Source organism: Oryzias melastigma, linkage group LG24 (assembly GCF_002922805.2).
Source record: "Oryzias melastigma strain HK-1 linkage group LG24, ASM292280v2, whole genome shotgun sequence".
Taxonomy (NCBI): Eukaryota; Metazoa; Chordata; class Actinopteri; order Beloniformes; family Adrianichthyidae; genus Oryzias; species Oryzias melastigma.
The window spans coordinates 6,272,525-6,296,121 of record NC_050535.1 but is presented as its reverse complement, the minus strand read 5'-3'; the positions used below and the strand labels follow the sequence as shown (position 1 = coordinate 6,296,121).

Genomic DNA, 23,597 nt, shown 5'->3' with positions numbered 1-23,597 from the left:
AAGCTAAAGTCACAAACGTGACTAATTATTACTTTGATAACAAGAAAATAGTTGTTTTTTCCGAGTTTGCTCTATTTTTACTTGTTTATTAAAGCTACTTCACAGAAGTGTTCTATTTATTTTTTAACAATAATAGAAGGTTAATTAAATATAAATAAAGGACAGCACAAATCTATTTATTCAATTTATTCATGTTTTAAATGTCTTATAAAAGTGTCGGATCGGGACTCGGTATCGGCAGATACACAAAATCCAATGACTCGGAATCGGATCGGGACCAAAAAAACCTGATCGGGACATCCCTGATACAGATATAAATAAACAAAGCAGATCAAATATTTTTATAGCTGAAGGGATGTGATTTGCCTGATCTGATTCTAACAGCATTCATATTATTGTGCTCATCCCCCCACATGATGGACTGTGCTAACAGTGAGTAAAGAGAAACTCATTCCAAGGACTGTCAAAGTCTCATGCTACAAACCAAGGTGGGTAAAACTTGTTGTCCACATTTGACCCATCCTCTGGGGGAGCAGTAAGCTGGAGAGACAGCTACAAAGACATTTTTAACATTTCAACCATTTTGACTCTGAAATACTTGGTATGGAACAGTGCTGGTGAAGTTTTCCAGATTCCTTGTAATTCTTGCAAGATAATGAAGTGTTAATGGAATACGTATACAAACAAGAATAAATAGAAAATCTATTTACTGTTGTATTTCCACATCAAAATATTACAAACAGAACATCATTCTACCACACCATATAATCACGTTTTTGCTAAATTCAAAGTGTTTCTACACATTATACTGGAAGGACGGCTGGATCCATTTTTGCTGCCATTATATACCTGTTAGCTGTGAATATTAATTACGTCATAAACCTACCGTACCTCAATCTGAATTATACCTTCAAATGTCTATTTTATATCATTTTGAAATTAATTTATTGGTAATGGTTGAGCTGCCCAGAGGTGCAGTGGTTTGGATCACAGCTAGAAGGCCCTGGTTCAAGTCCTGAAACAACCAACTGTGGAGTTTGCATGTTCTCATGCATGTGTGGGTTGTCTCCAGCTCCCTTCCCCTATCCAAAAACATGACTGATGGGTTAATTGGTCACTGTAAATTCTCACTAGGTGTGCGATTGAGGCCCTGCAACCTGTCCAGGTATATCCTGCCTTCGCCCATAAGCCAGGTTAGGGACTGGCGTCTTCATGACCCTGAAAGGGACAAGATGACATTTGATATGGTTCATGNNNNTCATGACTTGTAGGAATGGAAATTGGGGGAGAAAAAAAAAAAAATAAAATTTACTAGTCTTAGTTTTATACTAGTGCTTTTGTCCCCTATCAAGGACATATCATGGATTTAAATGATTAAGATTAATTCTAAAATCTTGTTTTACTTTAATTGCATGCCTAGGCAATACTCAAATCTTAGTTTTTTGGACTTTGTACAATTAGTATATTACATTCCAAGTTTAAATATCCAAACCTTTACTTTCCACCTTGCTAACAGCTGCAGTGACATTTTTTACTCCAAGTCAAAAGAAATTTAAATTTCAGCAAGTCAACACAATGCAAGTGCTCATTTAAAATAAATCTTTATTTCATTTATTGCAAAAATCCAATGGGTCCAAGAGACACGTGTTCAAAATCAGCAACATCCTCAATGTCACGTTTTTGACCTGCAGACAAAACAAATCTGTTAGTGTTGGTCTTTGACAATATCAGGCAATTGTTCAGTTCTTCAAACCTCTCATTCCAGTTTCAGAGTTTGTGCACTGCCGGCTGCAAACGCCACCAAGTGGGTTTTTGGCATCACAGATCACAACGTCACAATGAATGAAGAGCTGCAATATAATAAATGGTTATTAAAGCTGGCAATGTTAGACATAAATCCAGTTGTATTGTGGTTACCTGGCCAACCAAGTCATCTTTCTCATCAGCAAAGGCAAACATCTGCACCTCGAAGCGCTTGAAGTGAGGGGGATAGCGAACCCTTCCATCAGCCCAGACTGGGTGGAAGATGACCTGGTAAGGGTCTACTGGGTTTGGACAGCTTAGAAGGGAAAAGTTCTTAGTAAGAAGTCTAGTCCAAGACTCTTTGAGACAACACTGGAATGTGTCTAGTTACCCATTAATGATCAGGTTCCATCTAGGCAGGGAAGTCTTGTCATCCTCTTGGGTTGCCCAGCAGTTCTCAAGCTCCAGAGAGACTTGTGGGTTTGTTGACCTTGTTAGCTCCACCTCAAAGTACAGTGGTTGCTGAAGATACTTTGCAATGGGAAAGTCTTCAAGCCTCTGGAAGTTGCTGTAGGAATCATCTAAACAATTGGATGATTAGATTTAGTGTTTCAACCACAATCAAGTTACATTTTTTTTCCCCCCAAATCAGGAATTGGATTACCTAAAGCAAGTCTCATCACAACATTGAGCTGGCCCTCTGAGTTCTCTGCGTACGGCTCACTCCTGCGAGGTCTTGTGTGAAAAGCTACAGCATGGCTGGTGTTGATGTCGTAGAGGCAGGTAACCTTCAGACTGGAGTACAGATTTTAAAGTTAAAGATCTGGTTTCAATTTAAACCCAATTTAAGCATTTACTCACTCATAATGAGCCTCCTCCGACTTTGTGGAAGGTTTCATTTCATGGTCATCTGGCAGGGCGATTTCATTTTCATAAAGCATGCCGTCAGGTAAAAACTGAGGAAGCAAGAGTCAGAAGTCAACAGAAAGTTCTAATTCTGGTCCAATTAAAAACAGTCTGCATTACCTTCCTGGTTGTTCCGCAAGAGTTCACGGTGAACACAAAGTAGGCGTAGCGCTTGTCACTGTACACTGGGCCACAGCTGGAGTCTCTGAGGGTCAACTCACTAGGGTCCAAGGAAGGGACAGACTCCAGTTTCACAGCAAGAGCAGTCATGGTTCCATTTGGGAAACATTCTGAAAAGATATCCAGGTTGTCATTTGAGTGCTTAGCAAAGTAGGTAAAAGTGGTGGAAATACAAACCTGTAAGTGTTGATGGGAAGTTACAAGCCATGGAGAAGTCCTTCAGGTGTTCATTTGTTTGGGGATTAACCAGAATCACATTGAGTCTGCTCCTAATGGATGATGACTCAATGGCCTGTGTAGTGGAGTAGTTAGTCAGTTCAGGAAAATTTCAAAAGTTGCATGATAAGACTGAATTAATTCCAACCTCAACTGCAGCATCAATGGACAAAAACGGCACAACAAAACTGAAGTGAGTTCCATTTTCCATGTAGTTGTAGTGTTGAGCCAAACTAGGAGTCATCAAGCGTTGTCCCACTGTGGTCTGAAAGTTGAAGCCCTTTGTTCCGTATTTCACCAGGATGAAAAAGTTGCGTTGATCGCAGCCACCAGTCACTGAGGGTGGGACTGCAAATTGGAAAGCATTAAATCCTTGTTTGTCCAAGTTCTCTAAACTTTAGTACTCACTCATGTCCTCCAAGACTGCTTCCAGGTAGGCAGCATGAGAAAAGGGAGCAAGTGTGTCCAACACAAGCAAGCCAAAGGTTAAGTGGAGCGAGTGGACCATCACACCCTCTCCTGCCTGTTGAGGAAAGACATTAGATCCAACAGAAGCAAGTTTATCCCATTTATGATGTTCAGGTTTACCAATTTTGTCACTGCAGGGTCAGTGAAGGGCACTTGCAGACTGAAGACCCTCATGGTGTCATTGTGGGACAAGTGCTCCATGATGTTAAAGCCTCTGGCCATGCAGTCAGTAACTGACAGGACCTCCGAGCCAAGGGTGATGTTCATCAGCACTACATCCAGAGCAAAGTGTCCCAGGGCCATCTTGAACATCCTCTCAGCTGGAACTGTATCTGATTTAAAAGACGAAGATGTTACGTTTAAGCAAAACGTTCAAGAATATGCAAGTATGACTTACTGTCAACGAGCTGAGGAGGATGAGGAAGCACGTTGGTTGCAATGGTGAAAAACACTTTGTATTTTGTGAGCTCCTGAGCTGAGTCTTCAGACCACAGCAGCTCGAGCATGGGCTCGATCATGTAGGAGACGTAGTACAGGTTATTCTGAACATGGCTCTGCAAAATAAAGAGCAACCAGTTAGAGTTGGAGGTTGATAGTCACAAGTTAGCCAGACGAGTCTTACCTTAAAGTAACCGCCAGCAGCTCCAATGGGAATTTCAGTGACAATGTAGTGGTCAGTGAGAGCCAGTGAGTATTTATTGGCCTGCATTTCACTAGCATCCATCCTTTGACCATTAATTCCAAAGTGAACCTCCAAGAGTGTGAACTGTTGGGAGGAGACCATTGGGTCGATGTGGCGGGGCAGGTACCAAGTAATCGTTCTTTGAGTGAAGAACACACTTCCTGCAGGAAAGTTTCAGATTAGTATGTCTGGCAGTTTAGATACTTCAAGCTAGATTAGAGGTTGCATTACCCTCTTGAAGTGGACAAGCAGCTGCTGCATCAATCTGTGTCGCCAACCATGTCTTTTCAAAGATGGCTGAAGTTTTGAAAACTCTCATTGGAACTCCTGCAACCTGTAGAGGCAAAAACTTACTTTCCACCAAGTTACTTTTGAGTTATTAAGACAGTATGTACCTACATTATGAGTGAATGTTTCTGGTGCTGTTGAAGGGACTCTCTGGACCAGTCTTGTTGGAGAATTCCCAATCCAGTATCCCTTCTTATGGGCATCGTTGACCGTCATGACCTTCTCGCCGTCGGGTGTAAAGAAGACTACAGTTGTGATCCTGAATCCTGCATCCATGGGTACTTTCTGCAAAAGAGAGTACAAGCTGTAGCTTAATCTGAAATTGTGGCTCCGGTTTTCAAGAGCAGTCATCCTGAACCTCCGCAGAGCGACGAGTGTTTGGAGACTTTATGCCCGTCAGTGGCATGGCATGTTTGGGATGGTGGTAGTCCTCTGGCACTGCCCTTTTCAGAGAAACCTAGAAAAGCAGCAACATTAGTACAATTTTATTTCCTTTACACCACCAGCTAACCACAATGGTCACTTACTTCCATATAATTGGTGTCACAAATGACTTCCCTTGAAGCCCAGGTGGAGTATTGGCAAGTTTCAACCACTTGGTAAATCTCATCTTTAGCAAGAAAGGGTCCAAACACACGGAGATGCAAGGTGGTCGTGAACATTTCGTCTGCCTGAAAGCAAGAGTGATAAGCTTCAAAGAGTTACCAATATCCAATCTGGAAACTGCTTGTATATAGTCACCAGATTCTGAGCAAAACAATTCTGAAGGGAGGCAAAGATCATAGCGTTTCCCAGCTGGTCCCTCTTCATGCTGAATCCACATTGAGATGCTAAACTTGATGTGAGGACGACAGCAGTGTTATCTGAAGAAGGAGATTGGAAATATTAGAAACTTGGAGGTGTAAACAGATAAAGTTTGTGCAAATATTTACTCATGACAGCAGCAACTTCCAGGTTCTTTCCTCCAAGAGGGCCAACATCAATACGCATCACATTCCCCAGACATTTTTTGCCAATATCTGGACATAAAAAGTAAAGTATTAGATAAAATCTAATAAAACAGTCAACCTTCTAGTAAATAAGGGCTCACTTAAAGAAGGACTCTGAGCCTCTACATCCACCATCCCTATTAAGATGAGTAACCATCTGCAAAATAAAGCAGCATTAAAGCCTGAGGTGGACACATTTAAGGAGGAAAAAAAAGTTAAGTTGACTGCACACCCTAATCCAAATAGATGATCCATGGTACAGTTGGTGACAGCCTGGCAACCTCAGAGTTCCTGTTCTTGCTGCTCCTTTTGCTGAATCTGGTGGAAGTGATTGGAACAGGACCACTCTGGCTGTACTGTGAGAGGCCCAGTCCCAATAAATACTGCCAACACCAGATGTATCGCATCACAGCCTGATGAGGCTAATTGTGTGGAAGGCCTGACAAAAAAATGCTGCATTCACTGACAACATGTAAAAAGTAACACTGTGTGAAAACACCACTCTCCAGTGAAGACAGTTAAAGTTTAACAGACCACTCTAACACAAAAAAGTTTAACCCTTTCACGCCTGAAATTTATTTCCAATTAAGCAAAAATATCATTTTTTAAATAAAGTTTAACAATTCAAAACCAACATGGTGGCCTTTGCACAAACAGAACCAGCTTTTTCTACTCAATCTCAAGCAAAAGAAGCAATAAATGTTTGTTCACAAGTTTCTGAATTTAAACTTTTAATTTGTTTTTGAGGCAAATGTCATAACAGAACAAGAAATTGGCACAAAAACACAAATTCATGTCGGCTAATTTGTTAATTTGATGAGGAAAAAGCGGACGGCCTATTTTTATATTCAAATTTTCCTTTGACTTGTTAACTCTCAAAATAGAAGGAATGTTTTAAGAACATTTTTCATCTATAAAGTCTGAAAGGTGACAAATAAAGACACTTATCAAGTTACATCTTAAGTATTATTACTTTGGCTTAAGCTGTACTCCCAAAAGTAAATTTAATAATCTAATTTATTAGGCTGATTTGCTCTCATTACTTTGTTGTTTTTTTTGTCATCATTAATTGATTAGAAAAGTAAAAATTTGTCAAAAAGGAAATTTTGTAAAGATAAACCTAATGCTTGTCTTTTTTTTAATCAAATTAAATACAACTTTATTAAAAATAACTTTTCATACATTTAAAACACAAAGTGTTTTTTCATGCATAGTAAAAACTTTATGCAACTTAAAAATCAAAAGCAAAAGTTAAAACAAAAAAAATGTACAATACACACAATGCTCAGAACCCTCCATCCCTATAAATTCAAAAAAAAAAATAAGATGCAGGGTAAAAATCTAAGAAAATATAACATTTTACATGTCCAACTCCTTTTCAAAACTGATCTGAATTAAAAAAAATTAAAATAAACCGAACAAGTTGGATTGTAAAACATTGTGTCCCTAAAAAGACAGAAAAAAGAAAATTTATCTTCAGTTTATTTGAGTTTATTTCTTTTTTGACCCTTTCTGTTTAAATGCAATTAAAGGCAAAATCCAATCGCAGAGGGAACTAAAATATAAAATAATTCAAATTTAACATTATTAGAACATTCTACCACCCTTTATGGTCATATGTCTGAACAAAATCTAGTGTACAGACATACATATGTACATAAATTGATTAATTTTTAGGACATTTTTAGGTTAATTTAGCAATTATAGGAGTTAGTTATAAAAGTCACATTTCCAAAATCTCAAATTATGTTTGAAACAAAAGAAAATATTTTCTTTTCTTTTAAAAGGTTGTTTTAAAGTGTGTAACAAATAAAGCAACACAATATTTCGATTTGTTAAGAATTGCTGAATAAGAAACGATGTATTTTATAAAAAAGGTAATCAAAAAGCTGCATTAAAGTGCTGGTTTAAGACATTCCAACTCATTATCGTTTTGGTGTAACAAAAAAGTGTTTTTTTTTTTCTTTCCTGTCGATGAATCTTGCAGATTCCAGATGTCAGATCTTATTTGCTGCAGACGTTTCACTCAAAAGCAGATTTACTGCTAAAGCAACAGAGCAAATCTGGGTTGATGAACTTGAGTCCCTCCTTGCAGACATTTGCAGGCTTCCTCTCCTCTAGCTCCTCCTCCTCCTCCTCCTCCTCCTCCTCCCTGCTCCCACGGAGCTGCTGTCCCGCCTCCGCCTCCTCTTGTCCCGTCCCCGGAGCTGCGGCACCTCCTCACAACCTCCAGAGACCTGCTGGTCGCAGCTGTCCGGGGCAGCATGGCAGAGACGGGAACTTATTTGAATGGATAGGACGGCTCCAAGTGCGGGTAAACTTTACATTCTGCTGGAAAACATGAGCTTTTTAAATAGAAATGTGTTTGTGCTGGAAGTTATTTGAACTTGTTGCCTTTTATTGTCTGTAATTTGATTCCTGCTGTGATGGAAGTGACAGTAACTCAGCCTGTTAAGCCGTTTCCTCAGAGGTTTATTGAGTCCTTCAGAGGAAAAACGTTGAAATATAAATCAATCTTTTTCTGCATCAGTAGAACCATGGGCTACGGGGAAGTCCTCCACCAGCGTGGGAACGAGAAGGACCAGGTCCATCTCAACGTGGGAGGGGTTCGCCATAGAGTGGACGCGCACACGCTGCTCCGCTTCCCTCGCACGCGCCTGGCCCGACTGCTGCACTGCCAGAGCGAGGACGCCATCCTGGAGCTGTGCGACGACTACAACCCGGCGGAGATGGAGTACTACTTCGACAGGAACCCCCGGGTGTTCCGCTGCGTGCTCAACTTCTACCACACGGGACGCATCCACATGATGGAGGAGTTCTGCGTCTTCTCCTTCAGTCAGGAAATCGAGTACTGGGGCATCCAGGAGCTGCACCTCAGCAACTGCTGCAGCAACTGGTACCACGAGAGGAAGGACTTCATCGAGGACAGGGACTGGGACATCCGGAGCGACGACCAGCAGCCCAGCTTTGACTCCTCCTTCGAGGAGCTCTCGGCTCTCGATAAAGATCTGGCGAAGTTTAAAGGCGCCTGGTGCGGGGAGGTGAGGAGCTACGTTTGGCTCCGGCTGGAGGATCCGGCTCACTCCACGGCGGCTAAGGTCATCGCTGTGGCCTCCCTCAGCGTGGTCCTGACCTCCATCATCGCCATGTGCGTCCACAGCATGCCAGAGTTCCAGCGGGTGGACGACAACGACAAACCCATCGAGGACCCCGTCCTCGCCGTCCTGGAGGAGATCTGCATCGCTTGCTTCTCGGCCGAGTTCATCATCCGCCTGATCGTGGCCCCCTCCCGCAAGAAGTTCCTGGGAAACCCCTTGAACATCATCAACGTCGCTTCCATTTTGCCGTTTTATGCCACTCTCGCCCTGGAGACGGCCGATGAGGAAACCGCCGAGGAGAGCGAGGACCTGGAGAACGTGGGGAGGGTGGTGCAGGTCCTGCGGCTCATGCGGGTCCTCCGAATCCTCAAACTGGCCCGCCATTCCATCGGGCTGCGAGCTCTGGGCGCCACAGTGCGCCACAGCTACCACGAAGTGGGTCTGCTCATCCTCTTCCTCTCCGTGGGCATCTCCGTCTTCTCTGCGCTCATCTACTTTGCAGAGAAAGAGGAGAAGAACACAGATTTGGGAACCATCCCCGCCGGTTGGTGGTGGGCCTTGATCACCATGACAACCGTGGGCTACGGCGATACATGTCCGGTGACCGTCGCGGGGAAGCTAGTGGCCACCTTGAGCATCATCTGCGGCTTGCTGGTGGTGGCTCTGCCCATCACCGTCATCTTTAACAAGTTTTCAAAGTACTATCAAAGAAACAAAGCCATGGAGGGGAAGGGGATCACCAAACCTGAGAGACAAGATCCAGAACTGCCTTACATTAACATCCGAGACTTGTTCATCAGAGGCAGCGTGTACCCTTTTCTAGGAAGCCTCGCCTTCAGGAACAGTGTTAGCAGTGCAGGGGATAATACCGATGCCTCCAGCCTGCAGGACATGGAAGTGTATGATCATGATAATGGCGCCGCAAAATGAGTTTTCCACCATTTCGCAGGATATCTCCTCGCGACGGAAAAACACTCCGTGCCTCAGAGGCCTGAGTGCTTTATCACTGGTCCTGTCTTCCTGTTCAGACAGAAAATATCTACCCTTTTTTTTTATATATTCAGTCCGTTCAGTCGCCAAAAATCCCAGAAACCTAAAGGGAATTCCTGAACTTCGCTGTGAAAGCCCATTTTCTTCCAGAGAAAACTGCAACGATGCATGCGGGAAGCCATAATGTTAATGTTTCTCAAACTGATGTTCTGTATTGATTTGTGCTAAAAGTTCAAGCTGAGATGCAAGCGGCCGGAATGACAAAAACGCTGTTTCACACTTGAGAAGTCACAGGCTTGCATGGCCAGATATAAATACGTTTTGAAGGCGAGTAATGAAATAAGGTCACAAATATAAAGATTGCAGGATGTTTGTTAAATTGGTCATTTTGCTCAGCATGCACACTAAAAAGAACCAAAACAAACAGAAAAATGTTCTTTAACATTCTGTTCCTGCGAGTATTGATCTGTTCCTTTTTGGTGTTTGCACTTTGATGAGCTGCTGCTAGACGTTTCAAATGTGCTCAGAAAGCATTAAAGAATTAGCCTTTTAAATGTTATTTTGAATGATTTGATTGTTGCTTTTGTTTTTAAATTAAAGCTATCCTTTTGAAAATAGATTTTAAATAAAAACCCAATTTTAGCTGGGTTTGTCATTAGCTTTTGCAAACGAGTTTCGATTTTTGTTCAGATGACCGTCACTCGGATTAGCATATTGCTTAATCTACATTTTGTTTCTTTTAGTTGTTTTTTTTTTTTTACTCTAAGGGGAGACAGAATTGACTTTGAAACGTATTGATTATCACTAAATTAGCTTTTCAAAGAGATGCAAATTTTGAGCTTTTCGGTTCCCATCGGAAAAAAAGTCAACTTTAGGCCACAACAATCACGTTAAAGACCCATTTTGATCATTTTTTGATCTATTTTAAGTTGTCTTTTAATTATGATGTCTGTTTTGCCAAAATCCAAAAACTTGTCCTTTTTAGGTCAATATTTCAACAGAGCGGCAGAAGTTTATTAGAAATTTTGCTGAGAGCTCTCTGTTTACACGCTCTCCTGCTCAAACGTGCCATGTTTTTAGACTATAAGTCGCTCCCGACTACAGAAAAATGTATGATAGACAAAAACATCAAATATGAGTATAAGTGACACTTTTGGGAGAAATATACTAAACAAAATACTGAACCAAGAACAGACATTTCATCTAGAAAAGCAAGTTATTAAATAGATTAAATATATAAATGATTCATTAAACATGAGATAAACTAAATTAGTGTCTATAAGTCAATTAAACTCTTCATATTGCTTCAAATCACAAAATTTATTGAATTATTCTTCATTTTTGTTGCTTTTGAACAACTTTGGTGATGGTGGCGCTTCTTCTTCTGAGTTGAATCTGTAGCAAATACTAATGCATTCATCTACAGTGCCCTCTAGTGGTAGCAAGTGGGAAAAAAACGAGCCATTTTTTATAATGGCATACAAGATTGTGACTCATGCTCGGAAAAATATGATAGTCGTTTGTACGTGGATACATCAGAATGGGGCGGAGCTTGTTTCCTAGGTCACAAATTTGTCGTCTGTTCCTAAATCACAACAATTTAAATTAAAAAAAATGCTCAGAAATTGAATTTTTATCTTAATTTTCTGTATATGCAAAAAACACATTTTTCAATGGTTAGGGAATTTAATTATAATAATCACGAATAAATTAATATAATTCCAATATAAAAATGGCAATAAATATTTTAACGCAGGAGAATCTGATAAATTTGTTTCATTTTCAGGGAAAAGTTTTGCATTTACTGTCACTTTCCTTGAAGTTTTGACTTTAACTTTATTTAAAATAATATATGTTCCCTTTTTATGATCATAAAAGTTGGATTTATTGTTGTTTTTTCAATGAAAGTCATAAAATCTGTTTTTTTTTTTGTGTTCATTTATTGTCCGTAAATGTTTTAGTCCGACTGACCTCAAGTGAACTGCAGCAAAACCTAACATCAAGTGGACTGTAAAACTTGTGGGGCCTGGTCCTAGCAGTGCAAATATGAAGAAAAAAGGCAATTACCTGTAAAGGTCACAATGTGTCAGCAGAAATGCCACTGCTGCTTGAATGAATACCTGTGTTTCCAGCTCCGCCTTCAGGCTTTTCTTTACTCTGAATTAAACTCAGTCATTACGCTAAAGCTGACGCTGCTCGCCACAATATCTCTGCCGGGGACAAGGAAGTCTTAATGCAAACCGACTGGATGCGGCGGAGCATTAAACAGCTGGGATAAAAGGTGTCACTGCACAATCGAATTTCGATCAGAAACCCCAGAGTCTCTTTCATGAGTGGAAACTGAAAAAACAAATCAATACAATTTTATTAAGATGTTTTTTCCCTCTAACTCCCTGTCTTGGATTTATGTTTGTAATCGCCGGAAAGCATTTTAATGCTCATTTGATGCCACTTGAGTGCAGGCCAAAGACGGCGATGTTTTTCATCTTGCGGCGCTCTCTGCTGCAGTCTGGACATCAATGCTGGACAGAAGTCACTGCAGGGATGAGCAGAGGCAGCTCCCTGAATACTGTGTTCAGGACACTTCTTTTTTTAAGTTCAATATAGCAGATTTCATTTAGAAAAACTGTCACGTCAGAATCGAGTGTTACTGATGTAGAAATGAGAGCTGCCATGATCAGTCGACTAATTGACTATTAAAATAGTCGACACCTAATTTAATAGTCAATTAGTCGTTACTTTATATAATATGGAGTCAGAGTGTAGTAAAGTTGAAAGGTATAATGGAATTATGCTTGCTTATTTGAACTATTTTGGCATTTACTATGTTTTTTGTGGCTATTTTGAAGTTAAGCTAATATTTCAGCTGCATGCTAGCTACTTTAGCTAATTCCTGCTGTTTTTAGGCTATTTAGCTAATATTTCAGCTGCATTCTAGCTATTTTAGCTAATTCCTAATGTTTTTAGGCTACTTAGCTAATATTTCAGCTGCATGCTAGCTATTTTAGCTAATTCCTGCTGTTTTTAGGCTACTTAGCTAATATCTCAGCTGCATGCTAGCTATTTTAGCTAATTCCTGCTGTTTTTAGGCTACTTAGCTAATATTTCAGCTGCATTCTAGCTAATTTAGCTAATTCCTACTTGTTTAGGCTATTTAGCTAATATTTCAGCTGCATGCTAGCTATTTTAGCGAATTCCTGCTTTTTTAGGCTATTTAGCTAATATTTCAGGTGCATTATTTTAGCTAATTTTGGCTTTTTTCAGTTTTTGAGACTAATTTGATATTTAGCTAATATTTTAGATGGCTATTAGCTTCAGCTTTTTCAGCTATCAATTTTAGCGTGTTCACAAATTAGCACCAGCATCGTCAGCAGTCAAATTCAGCTTACAGCATTCAAACTAGTATTAACGCAGGTAATGCTATATATCCAGTGTTTTAGTTGGTTTAAAGCTAATAATGGTTCAATGGTTGTAATTTACATCCAGTTTGCACTTGACCCGATTAGTAGACTAATCGGGAAAAAATAATCGGTGATTTGTCGACTATAAAAATAATCGTTTGTGGCAGCACTAATCCAAATTAAGGCTTTCATAAATGATTGCAAGTGTCTGTCACTTCCATTTCTGTGAAGATGCTTTACAGAGGATGTGGCGGTCCTCAAAGAGACAAATAACCAGGATGTTCTCTGTAAGGATCAATCCCATCATCAAGTTGTTTTTTGTGGAAAAATATGAATATTCCCACTCATATTCAACGAGTATCTTGAATTTGGGATGTTCATTCCGCTTATTTATTAAAGAAGATTTAATTATTTTATTTAGAGCATATTATTACTGTATTTTCTGGAGTATAAGTCGCACGGAGTATAAATTAAGAAGAAGAAAACCATATATAAGTTGCACTTTTAGGAGAAAATTGTGACGTTTCAGAACAAATCCACCAAGTCCAACACAGTTTAAAAAAATAAAATAAATACAATAATAATAATAATTTGATCTGTACAAGAAAATTATCAAAGTTTAAGAGAAAAATAATCAGATACACAACACTTCTTCTGCCGCTTTCAGTAGCAAATACTTCGAGTGCGGCTCCCTCTAGTGGTTGTTAGAGGAAACAACTGTTAAAAGTAAACTGGGGTTTACTGGGAATATAGTAAATATAAACATTTTGATGTCTAAAAAAAGTATAAGAGTATAAGTCGCACCCCTGGTTAAACTATGAAAAAAATTGCGACTTATACTCGGTAAATACGGTATTAAGAAATAAAAATCCATCCAGCCAGCCATTCAAAATGTACTTATTTCAATCTTACAATAAAAATCAACACATTTTTCAATTGCAAATTAGTCTTAGTTTAAGAAAATATGTTTAAGTGACAAGAATAGTTTTTCTAAAATAAAAGTTCTTGTTCTCGTATACACGGGTTCATCCCACAGTCCAAAAACACACTTTCATTGGTTAATTGGCGACTCTAAATTTTCCCTATAGAGATTCAATCTGCACATATTTCTAAAATTTGATAATTGATCTGCAATGTCTGGAATAGTGTTATGTCTACTAACATAATGATGGGATTTATTGTTACTTAGGGATTTTTAATGACCTGAATCTGTGTTGGTAAAGGATAAATATTTTATTAGAAGTTAGAATTCAGAATTGATAATTCACATAGAAAAAATGGTAATTCAAAGAAATAATATAATCTAATCTAAACCACTGAATCATTTAAAGTTGTGGTTTACACCATATTTTCACATTAAGATTAGGAGAACATGCAGAAAAGTGCATAGTTTTACATTTTGAAACGTGGTTTATTTCATTTATGTATTTATTTTAGACCAAATATAATGTTTTGCTAAACTACCAGCAGGTTTTCAGCTGTGAAATCTGTCCTGTCTCCTCTTGGCAGATGCTGGAGTTCAGAGTGTCCTGCATTAAAGCAGCATTTGGTCCAAAAAGTCGCTGCACGCTGCATTTCCTGGTGTCATTGAAAGTCTCTATACGAGGTGGTTTGGCTGATGGAGATCTGCTGTTGACTCAGGAACTTTTCTGCAGGGTTTGGCCTGAATCCAATCACTCATTCTTTACTGCTGCATGAAAGGAAAACAGCACAATCTAGTGCCGATTTATCATAAATAACAGTATTTAGAAGACCTTTGCACCAGTGCCATTGACAGCAGGAAGCTGTAGAACAATTAGCCACCTGATTTTTATGTACCGGAGGCGGTGAAAACAAATTTGCAGTCGACTTTTCCTCCCTTTTCACTGAGATTTTCACTTTGGGAAACTGTAAAGGGAGTGGTTCTGCTTCAAACAAAAATAAAGTTCAAATAACCGCAGAACTTACATAACTTTTGAGGTCCAGGTTTGTATTTATGATGGAAGTTTCCTGGAATCAGGCTACGAAGAATGGAATACAGACTCACCTTCGTGGGTAAGAAGTTATTATAAGCAAATAATCCACCAGCACCTCAAAGGACTTTTATTTATTTATTTATTTATTTTGTGCAAGCTTGCAGATTGTAAAATATATTTTTTTCTTTTGTACTGATTGAGATTCTGATTAAACTGATTTTACTTTCCATATTTTTCCCCCAAAAATCTATATTTTACGCAGTTTAAATATGTTTAATTACCCCAAAATTGGATACTTTTCATGTTATTGTGGTGAAATGTATTGATTGTTCCCTAATTTTTTGTAAACTTTTCAAACTATTTCCTTCTGTGTTATGTAACATCTACTTTAGTCTGCAGGATTCTGGCAAGAGCTGTGACAAAAAAAAGTTTTGATTTTGAATTGCAAATGTGAAACAACCACAGCCCAGCAGCCGTCTAGCTCTAACCTTTCTCTTTGGGTTTCCATTTTTATTCGTCAGGTTGTCAGCATCCACGCTTGCTCCACTCACAAATGAAAAGACAAAAGAATTATTTTTACCCTGAAATTCAAATGAACTAAATAAATTAGATTTAGAAGTTTGTGTTGATGTATACAAAAGGACATTGCTGTAGGCTAAAACGTTGACAAAATGAAAATACATTTATGATTTTATCAGTGTGGTGAGACCGTTTTTATTTTTGAGATATGTCTTATTTTTCTGTAAAACTGTTGTCAAAAATGCTGGATTTATGCAGCAGAAAAGTCTTCTAAAAAGTCAGCATTAATGTCCTTTTTGTTTGTAGGATATGAAAATAAATAGTTTGGCTTTATTAAAACTTTATGATGCTGGGAAACATTTCTAGAGGGCATTTTCTCCAAACATGTAAAAAAACGTCTGCATACACTTCAATTGTGACAGCAGCAACTTTATCTAAAGGTCGTGTTACAATAATATGTTGTTGCTTTAAACCAAGCTGGGTTCCCAAACTATGGCCCGTGGGCCAGATCCGGCCCTCCTTCAAATGTGGCCCCCCAAACTGTTTTGGCTAAATGAGACACTTTTCCAGTTTTTTAGGCTAATTTGACATTTAGCTAATATTTCAGCTACATGCTAGCTGCTTTGACTAATTTAGTTTTTTTTTCCGTTTTTTGGACTAATTTGGAGTTTAGTTAACATTTTAGCTTTATGCTAGCTATTTTGGCTAATTCAGAATTCTCTATTTTTTAGGTTAATTTTTAATTTGGCTAATATTTCAGCTACATGCTAGGTGTTTTGGCTAATTTAGGCTTTTTATTTTTTTTTAGGCTCATTTTTATTTAACTAATGTTTCAGCTACATGCTATCTGTTTTGGCTAATTTAAGCTTTTTCTCAGTTTTCTAGGCTAGTTTGGAGTTTAGCTAATATTTAAGCTACATGCTAAGTGTTTTGACTAATTAAAGCTGTTTTACGTTTTGAAGGCTAATTTGGAGTTCAGCTGATATTTCGCTTTATGCTAGCTACTTTGGGTAAATTAGACATTTTTCACATATTATAGGCTAATTTGGCATTTAGCTAATAGTTCAGCTACATGCTAGTTGTTTTTGCTAATTTAGGCTTTTTCTCAGTTTTCTAGGCTAATTTTTCATTTAGCTAATATTTCAGCTACATGCCTGCTGTTTTGGCTAACTTGGCTTTTTTGTTTTTTTAGGCTAATTTTTCATTTAGCAAATATTTCAGCCACATGCTAGCCAATTTAGGCTTTTTTTAGTTTTTAATGCTAATTTGGCATTTCACTTATATTTTAGCTAGCTATCAGCGTTTTCAGCTATCAGCTTCAGGGTTTTCAGGTATCAACTTAAAGCATCTTCAGCTATTCATCTATCTTTAGCATTTTTGTTAAGTTTTGTTTAGTTTTGTTAATCAACTTCAGCATTTTCAGCTAATAGCACTAGCATTTTCAGTGGCCACTTTCAGCTTACAGCATTCACACTAGCATTGTCACAGGTAATGCTATATATCTAGTGTTTTTTATCTTTAATTTTTTTCTGTGAAGATTATGGAAATGAATTATTTAAAATGTGCACATGTGTGGCTTTCTGGAAAACTGTAAATGTTTACATATAGGCTGTGATTGTTGCACTTTTTCTGTTAGCCTGCAAACCGACCTCGGCCCCACATCAAGAGAGAAAACAGTTATATGACCCTCACAAAAAAAGGTTTGGGGACGCCTGCTTTAAACCATATAATAACTGTAAGACTTTGAAAAAAATTGAGAGTAATCTTTTTTTCTTGCAAGAAGATGCATTAGTGATTATTTCTGCAGCATCTTTGCAAAAATCTGAATTTTTAAAAATTTCTTCCTCTTGACAGCTGAATTATTAACATAAATATGTATCTTTAGTTCAAAATCTATATTTCTTGCAGAGATTATGAGCCACACAGTCCCTTTATTCTTAAATCTTAATAAAAACAACAGGTGCACAGAAAAAAAACATCACATCACAACCGTTCATAAACCGAATTTACATTTTATTGATGCTTTTCAGAGTGACTGGTGGTGGGCCTGCCTAAAAATGAAGTGTGGCCTGAAAAATGTCAACAGCGCGGCTGCAGCACTTAGCCCGGATGATAAACTCGTGCAGTCGGGATCCATGGAGAGTTGAAATGAAGAGAGCAAGAATTTAATGGAGGCTGTAAAGGAGTAGATGGGTTGGAGTCCTGCTAATGAATCAAAGAGGAGGAGGAGGAGGAGGGACATGAATCTGAGCGGTAAAAGGGGTGGCTCGCACAAGATCTCAGATCTCACCATCAGCTGAAAAAATACGTAATTTTGGGTCAATTTTACTAAGAGATTGTAAAAAGTCTCCACTTGAAAGATAATTTTTCCTGTTTTATTAAAAATATACATATTTATTGATGTTTTTCTCCATAACATGTATGTTAGAAAACTGTCATAATCTTTTTAAAATATTTAGTACAAGTTTTTCTACATTCTTGGGTTGCAGGAATCTTAGTTTTCATCGTTCTGCAGAAAAACTGCAAGTTTGTAAAATTTATGACCTCTGGTGTAAACAATCCCATCTTCACTGAGCTTGAGGCAGCAAAAAAGCTGCAGCTTTCCAACTTTTTTCCCTTTTTAGTCTTAAAAGTAAACTCAACTCAAGTAAAGTTGGACACAATGAGACCGAAAATCAGGGAAATTTGAGAAGAAATGGGACAAACATGAGAAGAAAAGCCCCAACAAAGTTTATTTAGTTCTGAGAACTCTTTGTTATCCATGTCAGGATCAGCTGATCCACCTCCAATCCTCAGCTAGCTAGTATCAAAACAAGAATTCAAACAGAACCAAAAACAAAAAAAAATTGAAAAAAAGTAATTTTTTTATCTAAACTTCAACTTAAAACTCACATCGTACAAACTTTTCCATGTGGTTCCCCTGATAAAGAGGCAAGGATTTAAAATTATCAGTAATTTATTCCATCTGCTAAAGAAAAACTAGCGTAGGCTATTCTTCTTTGCATTGATTTTTTTATTTTTTTATTCTAATTCCAGTTAGAGCGCCCCTAGTGGTGGGGAAAAAATCCACAGAATAGCCGCACCTTTTTTACAAGCTCAAAAGTTCAAAATCTAGGAAAAAAGTAGCCAGAAAATACGGTATGGCAATTTTTGGCCACAAAATCAGAACAAAAATTGCTTAGTTTGGCGCCAAATCTGGGAAGTTGGTGTTGACTGGAATATTCCATTGGTGCAAAGAGACGGGGGAGGACAAAAAACTTTCATATGATTGGTCATTTCACTCATTTGTTGTTTTTTTAAAGTTAAATAACAATAATAAATAAAAATGTATTTTAGACACTTCTAATAAGTGTCCAGGTTGTCTAAATATTTAGGGGGCTTAGGCAATCGCCCTACTTGGCTCAATGGTAAGTCCTCCCCTGTACTGCAGACCAAGTAGTGTAAGTATACTAACTGAATACTTCCTCAGACTAAATTGGAGCATTTTAAGTGTATGAACAGTATATAAAAGCCTCACTTTTAGTTTAGATGTTGCTCAAATTGAAACGCTCCGGCTCATTGAAAGGGCCTACAAAAGCAGTGACTGCCTCACAAACTTGATTATTATTTCAGATTAATGGCCCAAAACCGTTCTTTGCTGGTTTAGTCTCTCATTCTGTCGGTGATAAATGATCTCTCCTGTCGTGTGCGATCTGGCAGCTGCAGACGTGGAAGCTGCCTGTGCTGTTTAGTTGCTTTGAAAGGGAGAAAACTGCCTCCTAAATCATTGCACCTGATCATCAAATTTATGCTCAGAATCGCCCATAAATCAAACCGCGTGGATAAAAAACAATTCCCGAAAAGCAAGAGTATAAAATCTACATAAAGGGTGTTGTGTTGTAGCCACTTAAAAGTGTGATTTTATGACTTTAGTCATAAAATGGATCTATAAAACTCAGGAAGATGGAGCACAATCAATCCTCCATGATTTTTTAATGCGAACTACTTGTGATATTTGCATAAATAACAATGAAGACTACTTAGCTTTTCAGGGCGTTAATAGGTGTCTGTAAATAGAAATCCAGAAGAAAATGGCTAACAAATTGACGATAATCATCTGATATTCGGCTCATCCTACGAGTTTGTACTGCAGCTTCATCTCTGTGTGCAATTAAACAGATGCAGTGTAGACGTTTATATTAAATGACTTACATAAACATCGCTGAGGCTTGCAGGAGGTTTTATAGAACAAAAAATGAGCATTTCCTCTATTTCTGAAGGCAGGAAGTGAGGATTTAGTCGCTGAGAGAGAAATGTTGTGATATAAAAAAACAAATCGTGCAATAATAAAAGGAGACTGACTGAAGCTGACAGCTTTTGCTGCATCCCTGCTGCAGGGACGAGGTAGCTCGCGTTCCCATTAGTTACTGTGAGATGTCGATTGACGTCAAAACCAAAATCGACTCAAATCTGAAGACATTATTCAGATCTCCTGCAGGGCTCAGCAGGATTGTGCTCCGGTGACTGCTTTGATTAGAGGATGACCTTGAAGATAACTGATGGATGGATTGTATTTATCCACCTAGTGCCCAGCTTTGTTGTATTTTCATGTGTTTGTGCACTTAAAGTATGATTTTACTTCAAATGGAACAGCCATCCTGGGCTCCAGTTCTGGTCTGACGAGCCGTAAAATTATTTGGAGGCATCGTGCGAGAGTGATTAATCAGAGATTCCGTCTGCCTTTTTTCTTTGCCTAAATCCAACTCACATCTTCTTGATTAATTGAATCGATTTTGCTCCGCTTTAAATAGATTTTTGGCAAACTCGCCTTCTATCCGAAAGCTTTCCAACTGTTTCATGCATTTTATGAGCGGTAATGCACAATTTTCAAAACAACGTCGCAAAGCAGCAGCAGCAGCAGCAGCGATGGGATGTTTCCAACGTTCAGCAAATCTGCTGTAGCTGAGGAGAGTGGCTGTTTGTTTACGTCCAAGAGCGAAGATGGACTTTATTGAAGTTGTCAGCTCAATTTATAACAGAGCCCAAAGAGCTAAAGAAGGATATTTTGCTGTACAGCTGCTCTGAGTTTACTTGATATGGAAAGTGCTCACAGAAAGAGGGATGGCCTTGTTGAGAAAGCAAACATAGAGTGCAGGAGGTAGCTGCCATCTTTGAGATCATTAAGATGTCCAGTTTAGTCTGTTTTTAGGTCAGACAAAATGCTTTTTGTGTTAAAAATAAGTAATTATTTTTAGGAAACGGGATGCTCATGCTCAATTTTCCCTTACGACAAGAAGGTTCTGGTTCAAATCCTGGCTGGACCTTTCTTGTGTGGAGTTTGCATGTTCTTCTACCTCCTAGAATCCAAAAAAACATGCTCTATAGGTTAATTGTTGACTCAAAAGTCTGCTTGGATTGTGATTATGAGCCAACAAAAGCTTGGATAGGCTCCAGCATCCTAGTGAATTATCAAATTTGGAGGATTTCACCAAACAAAAGAAAGATCCAGAGAGAAATGCTTCCTAATGGCGACAAACACAAATGAAGATGTAACTATGTTCCGTTGGTTTAGACCCTGTCCCACTTCAAAGAAAATATTTCCTTCCTGCGGTACAGACGATATTAGCAGCGGACTGGAAGTGCAACGGGCGATCTACAGCTGTGGAAAATTAGCGGAAAAAAATGGTTGAAAATTTGGCCGCGCAACAGCAGTTTCAGTGCGAGATTGGCCGTGGAGCGAACGCCGGCTCACGCGCTTGGACGCTGAAATTCTGCGCTCATGCACGGCTGTAGCACGGCCATTTCCTTGGCCACTCTGCGCTTGGATTGCCGCTTACAGCGTCTGAGGAATGTTCTAGTAGAGGAATGGATAAAGTTGGAGCATCTAAGCGCGTGTGGCAGACTTTCCAACTTTTTTACCCGTGATTTGGCCGTCAAATCCTGTGGGACCTTTTGACTTGAAGGTGATTTAACTGCCACAATAAGAGTATCAGAATTTGTTCTTAATTTGTTTGTTTTAATTCTTATTTTGCATTTTTCTGCATTTTATTTTGTAAACTACCGAGGGGCGGAGCTTTTGAAAAGACCCTGTTGCTCAGAAAACTTTGTTGTAACGCCACTTTCTGAGTTCTATAAGACAAAAGAGATTAACCAAAGAAGATGGAAAATTAAGACATATATGACAAAAGGACTGAGAAGAAAATACGTTTTAACAGTTATGAAGCTGTATGGAGAAGTTTTTCTTGTTTTCTTTTTTGGTGAATGCGGCCAGCGAGGTACGTGTGTTTATTTCTGTTCATGTAATTTCTTATAGCGAAATTTGTATCTAAGTTATTTATTTGTGTGTTAGTTTGACAGTGACTTTGAGGACAAAGAAGAAAAATAAAGTCATTAGTGCAACAAACTGCGGTCCTGATACTTCACCGGAGAGAGCGATAGTGAGTAAACCTTAAAACAAAAGGAGATCTCCTGCAGAAGCCGAGGAACGAGGATGGAGCACTAATGTCCACCTTGTGGAGGTTGGATTTAGGGTTTCCTCATCAAAAAGAGGAGTATGAAAGGGAGTATCCTAAAGCAGGTAAGCAAAAAAGGGAATTCTTGTGTAAAAATTAAAAGAAAATATACCGTACGGGGGGATGTCAGCTGAATTCAGGGCCAAGGAAAGTGACTTGACACATCCAAAGGATTTGTTTTAAACGTGTCCCTAAAATTACTGGTCGATCTCTTTTCAGTTCTGCAGAAGCTTGTCTCTAATTTTTGGTACGGTGGAGGGAGTGTGCCCTTGGCCCCTCCTGGGCCAAGGGCACACTCCCTCCACCGTACCAAAAACAATCCACTGAACGTGTGATAGGCAGAGCCTGTTGTCATGGAAACCCATATTCTCCATGACCCGTTCCCCAGATTCTTTTCTTGCTCCCCCGACCAGATTTATGCGGCTGATATCTAAGTCAAGACTGAAAGAACGACCACCCAGATACAAGCGGCTCAATTGACGAGGTTCTCCCATGAGACACTGGGGGAGTATACTTCACAGGGGTCAAACTTCAGCCCTCGAGGGCTACGTGTCTTCCAACTAACCTGGCATTGTGGCTTTCCACTGTCAATACATCTGATCCGGATGGTCGGCGGCAGTAGGGACGAGTTTTTGTCGGAATCTGACACCTCTGGTCTATGGCTGCGATTGCTCGCCCTGTGACCCATTGGATGAATGGGGCGGTTTAGAGGAAGCTTGTCCCGCATTTGGCTCAAAACTGTACGACTTGTTCGTCATTTTTGTCACACCTTTAATATTATGTTGGGGTTGCAAAGGGCTGTAAGCTAGAGGAGAGAGTGGAACTAATCTAGTTTTCTTTGTGCTAATTGATGTTTTGACTAAATCATCAAAACTTACTTGTTTTCTATTCTATCTCCTTATCTCTTCTGTTCTGATATTGCCAGTAACCAGTTGGAGAATCGTTCGATTAACTTCTCTCTTAAGACATTTTCATTCTTTATCTCTCATTTTTCCATATCTCTTTTTTCATTTCAAACAGCAAACTTATCATACGGCTCTCAGTACACGCCTGCTCACTAATGGAGCTCTGGCTGCAGTCCCAGATCGATCCAGAGGCCACGATGCCGAAAAGGTCTAATTTCAACAAATCAGAAGTGGACTCCATCACGTCAGGAAGCAGGGGGGGAGAAACTCAATCATGGTCGCCTTTGGCAGGTGGAGGTGTGACGGGCGAGCCGGACACGCAACTGAACTGAGAAAACTCCGTCGCAGAGATAAATCTGAGCTTCAGTCCTACTACATCAACCGGCTTGACAGAACCGGAGTCCATGTTGATGACTTTGTGATGGATGACTGAGTCAATATCTGTCAGAAGTCTTGATGGAAGAGCGTCAAGAAGGACGCCAAAGCAACCACTTCTGGGGGTTAAGGCTGACATTTTTCAAGTTTGAGTAAACAAACTGATTAATTTTGACACTAAGACCATTTTTAATGACTATATATGTATTCAATTCAGCAAACAAGAACAACAGAACAATTCTCTCTGACTTTCACGAATCCGACTTTTGTCCTCTATTTACCTCAGCAACGCAAATCTGCAGGACAGAAACCTCAGATGGATGAAGCGGCACGAGCATGCTGATCATGCAAACCTTTGTTTTTGCAGCACCAATGCAAAGCAAGAGTTCAT

At 39.1% G+C, this 23,597-nt stretch overlaps 2 protein-coding genes across 3 annotated transcripts; one reads left to right on the top strand and one right to left on the bottom strand.

The window, feature by feature from the left end:
* Positions 1–1,584: 1,584 nt before the first annotated feature.
* Positions 1,585–5,864, bottom strand: LOC112158501. Its single transcript, XM_024291928.2, has 21 exons — positions 5,705–5,864; positions 5,574–5,629; positions 5,416–5,502; positions 5,225–5,346; positions 5,011–5,154; positions 4,842–4,940; positions 4,595–4,768; positions 4,427–4,529; positions 4,136–4,356; positions 3,911–4,067; positions 3,634–3,845; positions 3,454–3,568; positions 3,194–3,393; positions 3,007–3,121; positions 2,770–2,939; positions 2,605–2,699; positions 2,408–2,538; positions 2,135–2,324; positions 1,918–2,059; positions 1,754–1,850; positions 1,585–1,685 (listed from the first exon to the last, which is right to left on the bottom strand). Exons 1-21 carry the CDS (start codon positions 5,725–5,727, stop codon positions 1,612–1,614), a joined length of 2,727 nt encoding a protein of 908 aa, XP_024147696.1. The 5' UTR covers positions 5,728–5,864; the 3' UTR covers positions 1,585–1,611.
* A 1,818-nt stretch (positions 5,865–7,682) lies between these two features.
* Positions 7,683–11,689, top strand: kcns3b (potassium voltage-gated channel, delayed-rectifier, subfamily S, member 3b). Of its 2 annotated transcripts, none has more exons than XM_024290501.2 (2): positions 7,683–7,786; positions 8,003–11,689. In XM_024290501.2, the coding sequence occupies exon 2, from the start codon at positions 8,010–8,012 to the stop codon at positions 9,498–9,500; it is 1,491 nt and encodes a 496-aa protein (XP_024146269.1). In that variant the 5' UTR covers positions 7,683–7,786; positions 8,003–8,009; the 3' UTR covers positions 9,501–11,689. The 2 variants fall into 2 exon arrangements, with proteins under 2 accessions (XP_024146269.1, XP_024146270.1); XM_024290502.2 differs by having other exon boundaries at positions 7,716–7,786; positions 8,006–11,689.
* Positions 11,690–23,597: the final 11,908 nt, after the last annotated feature.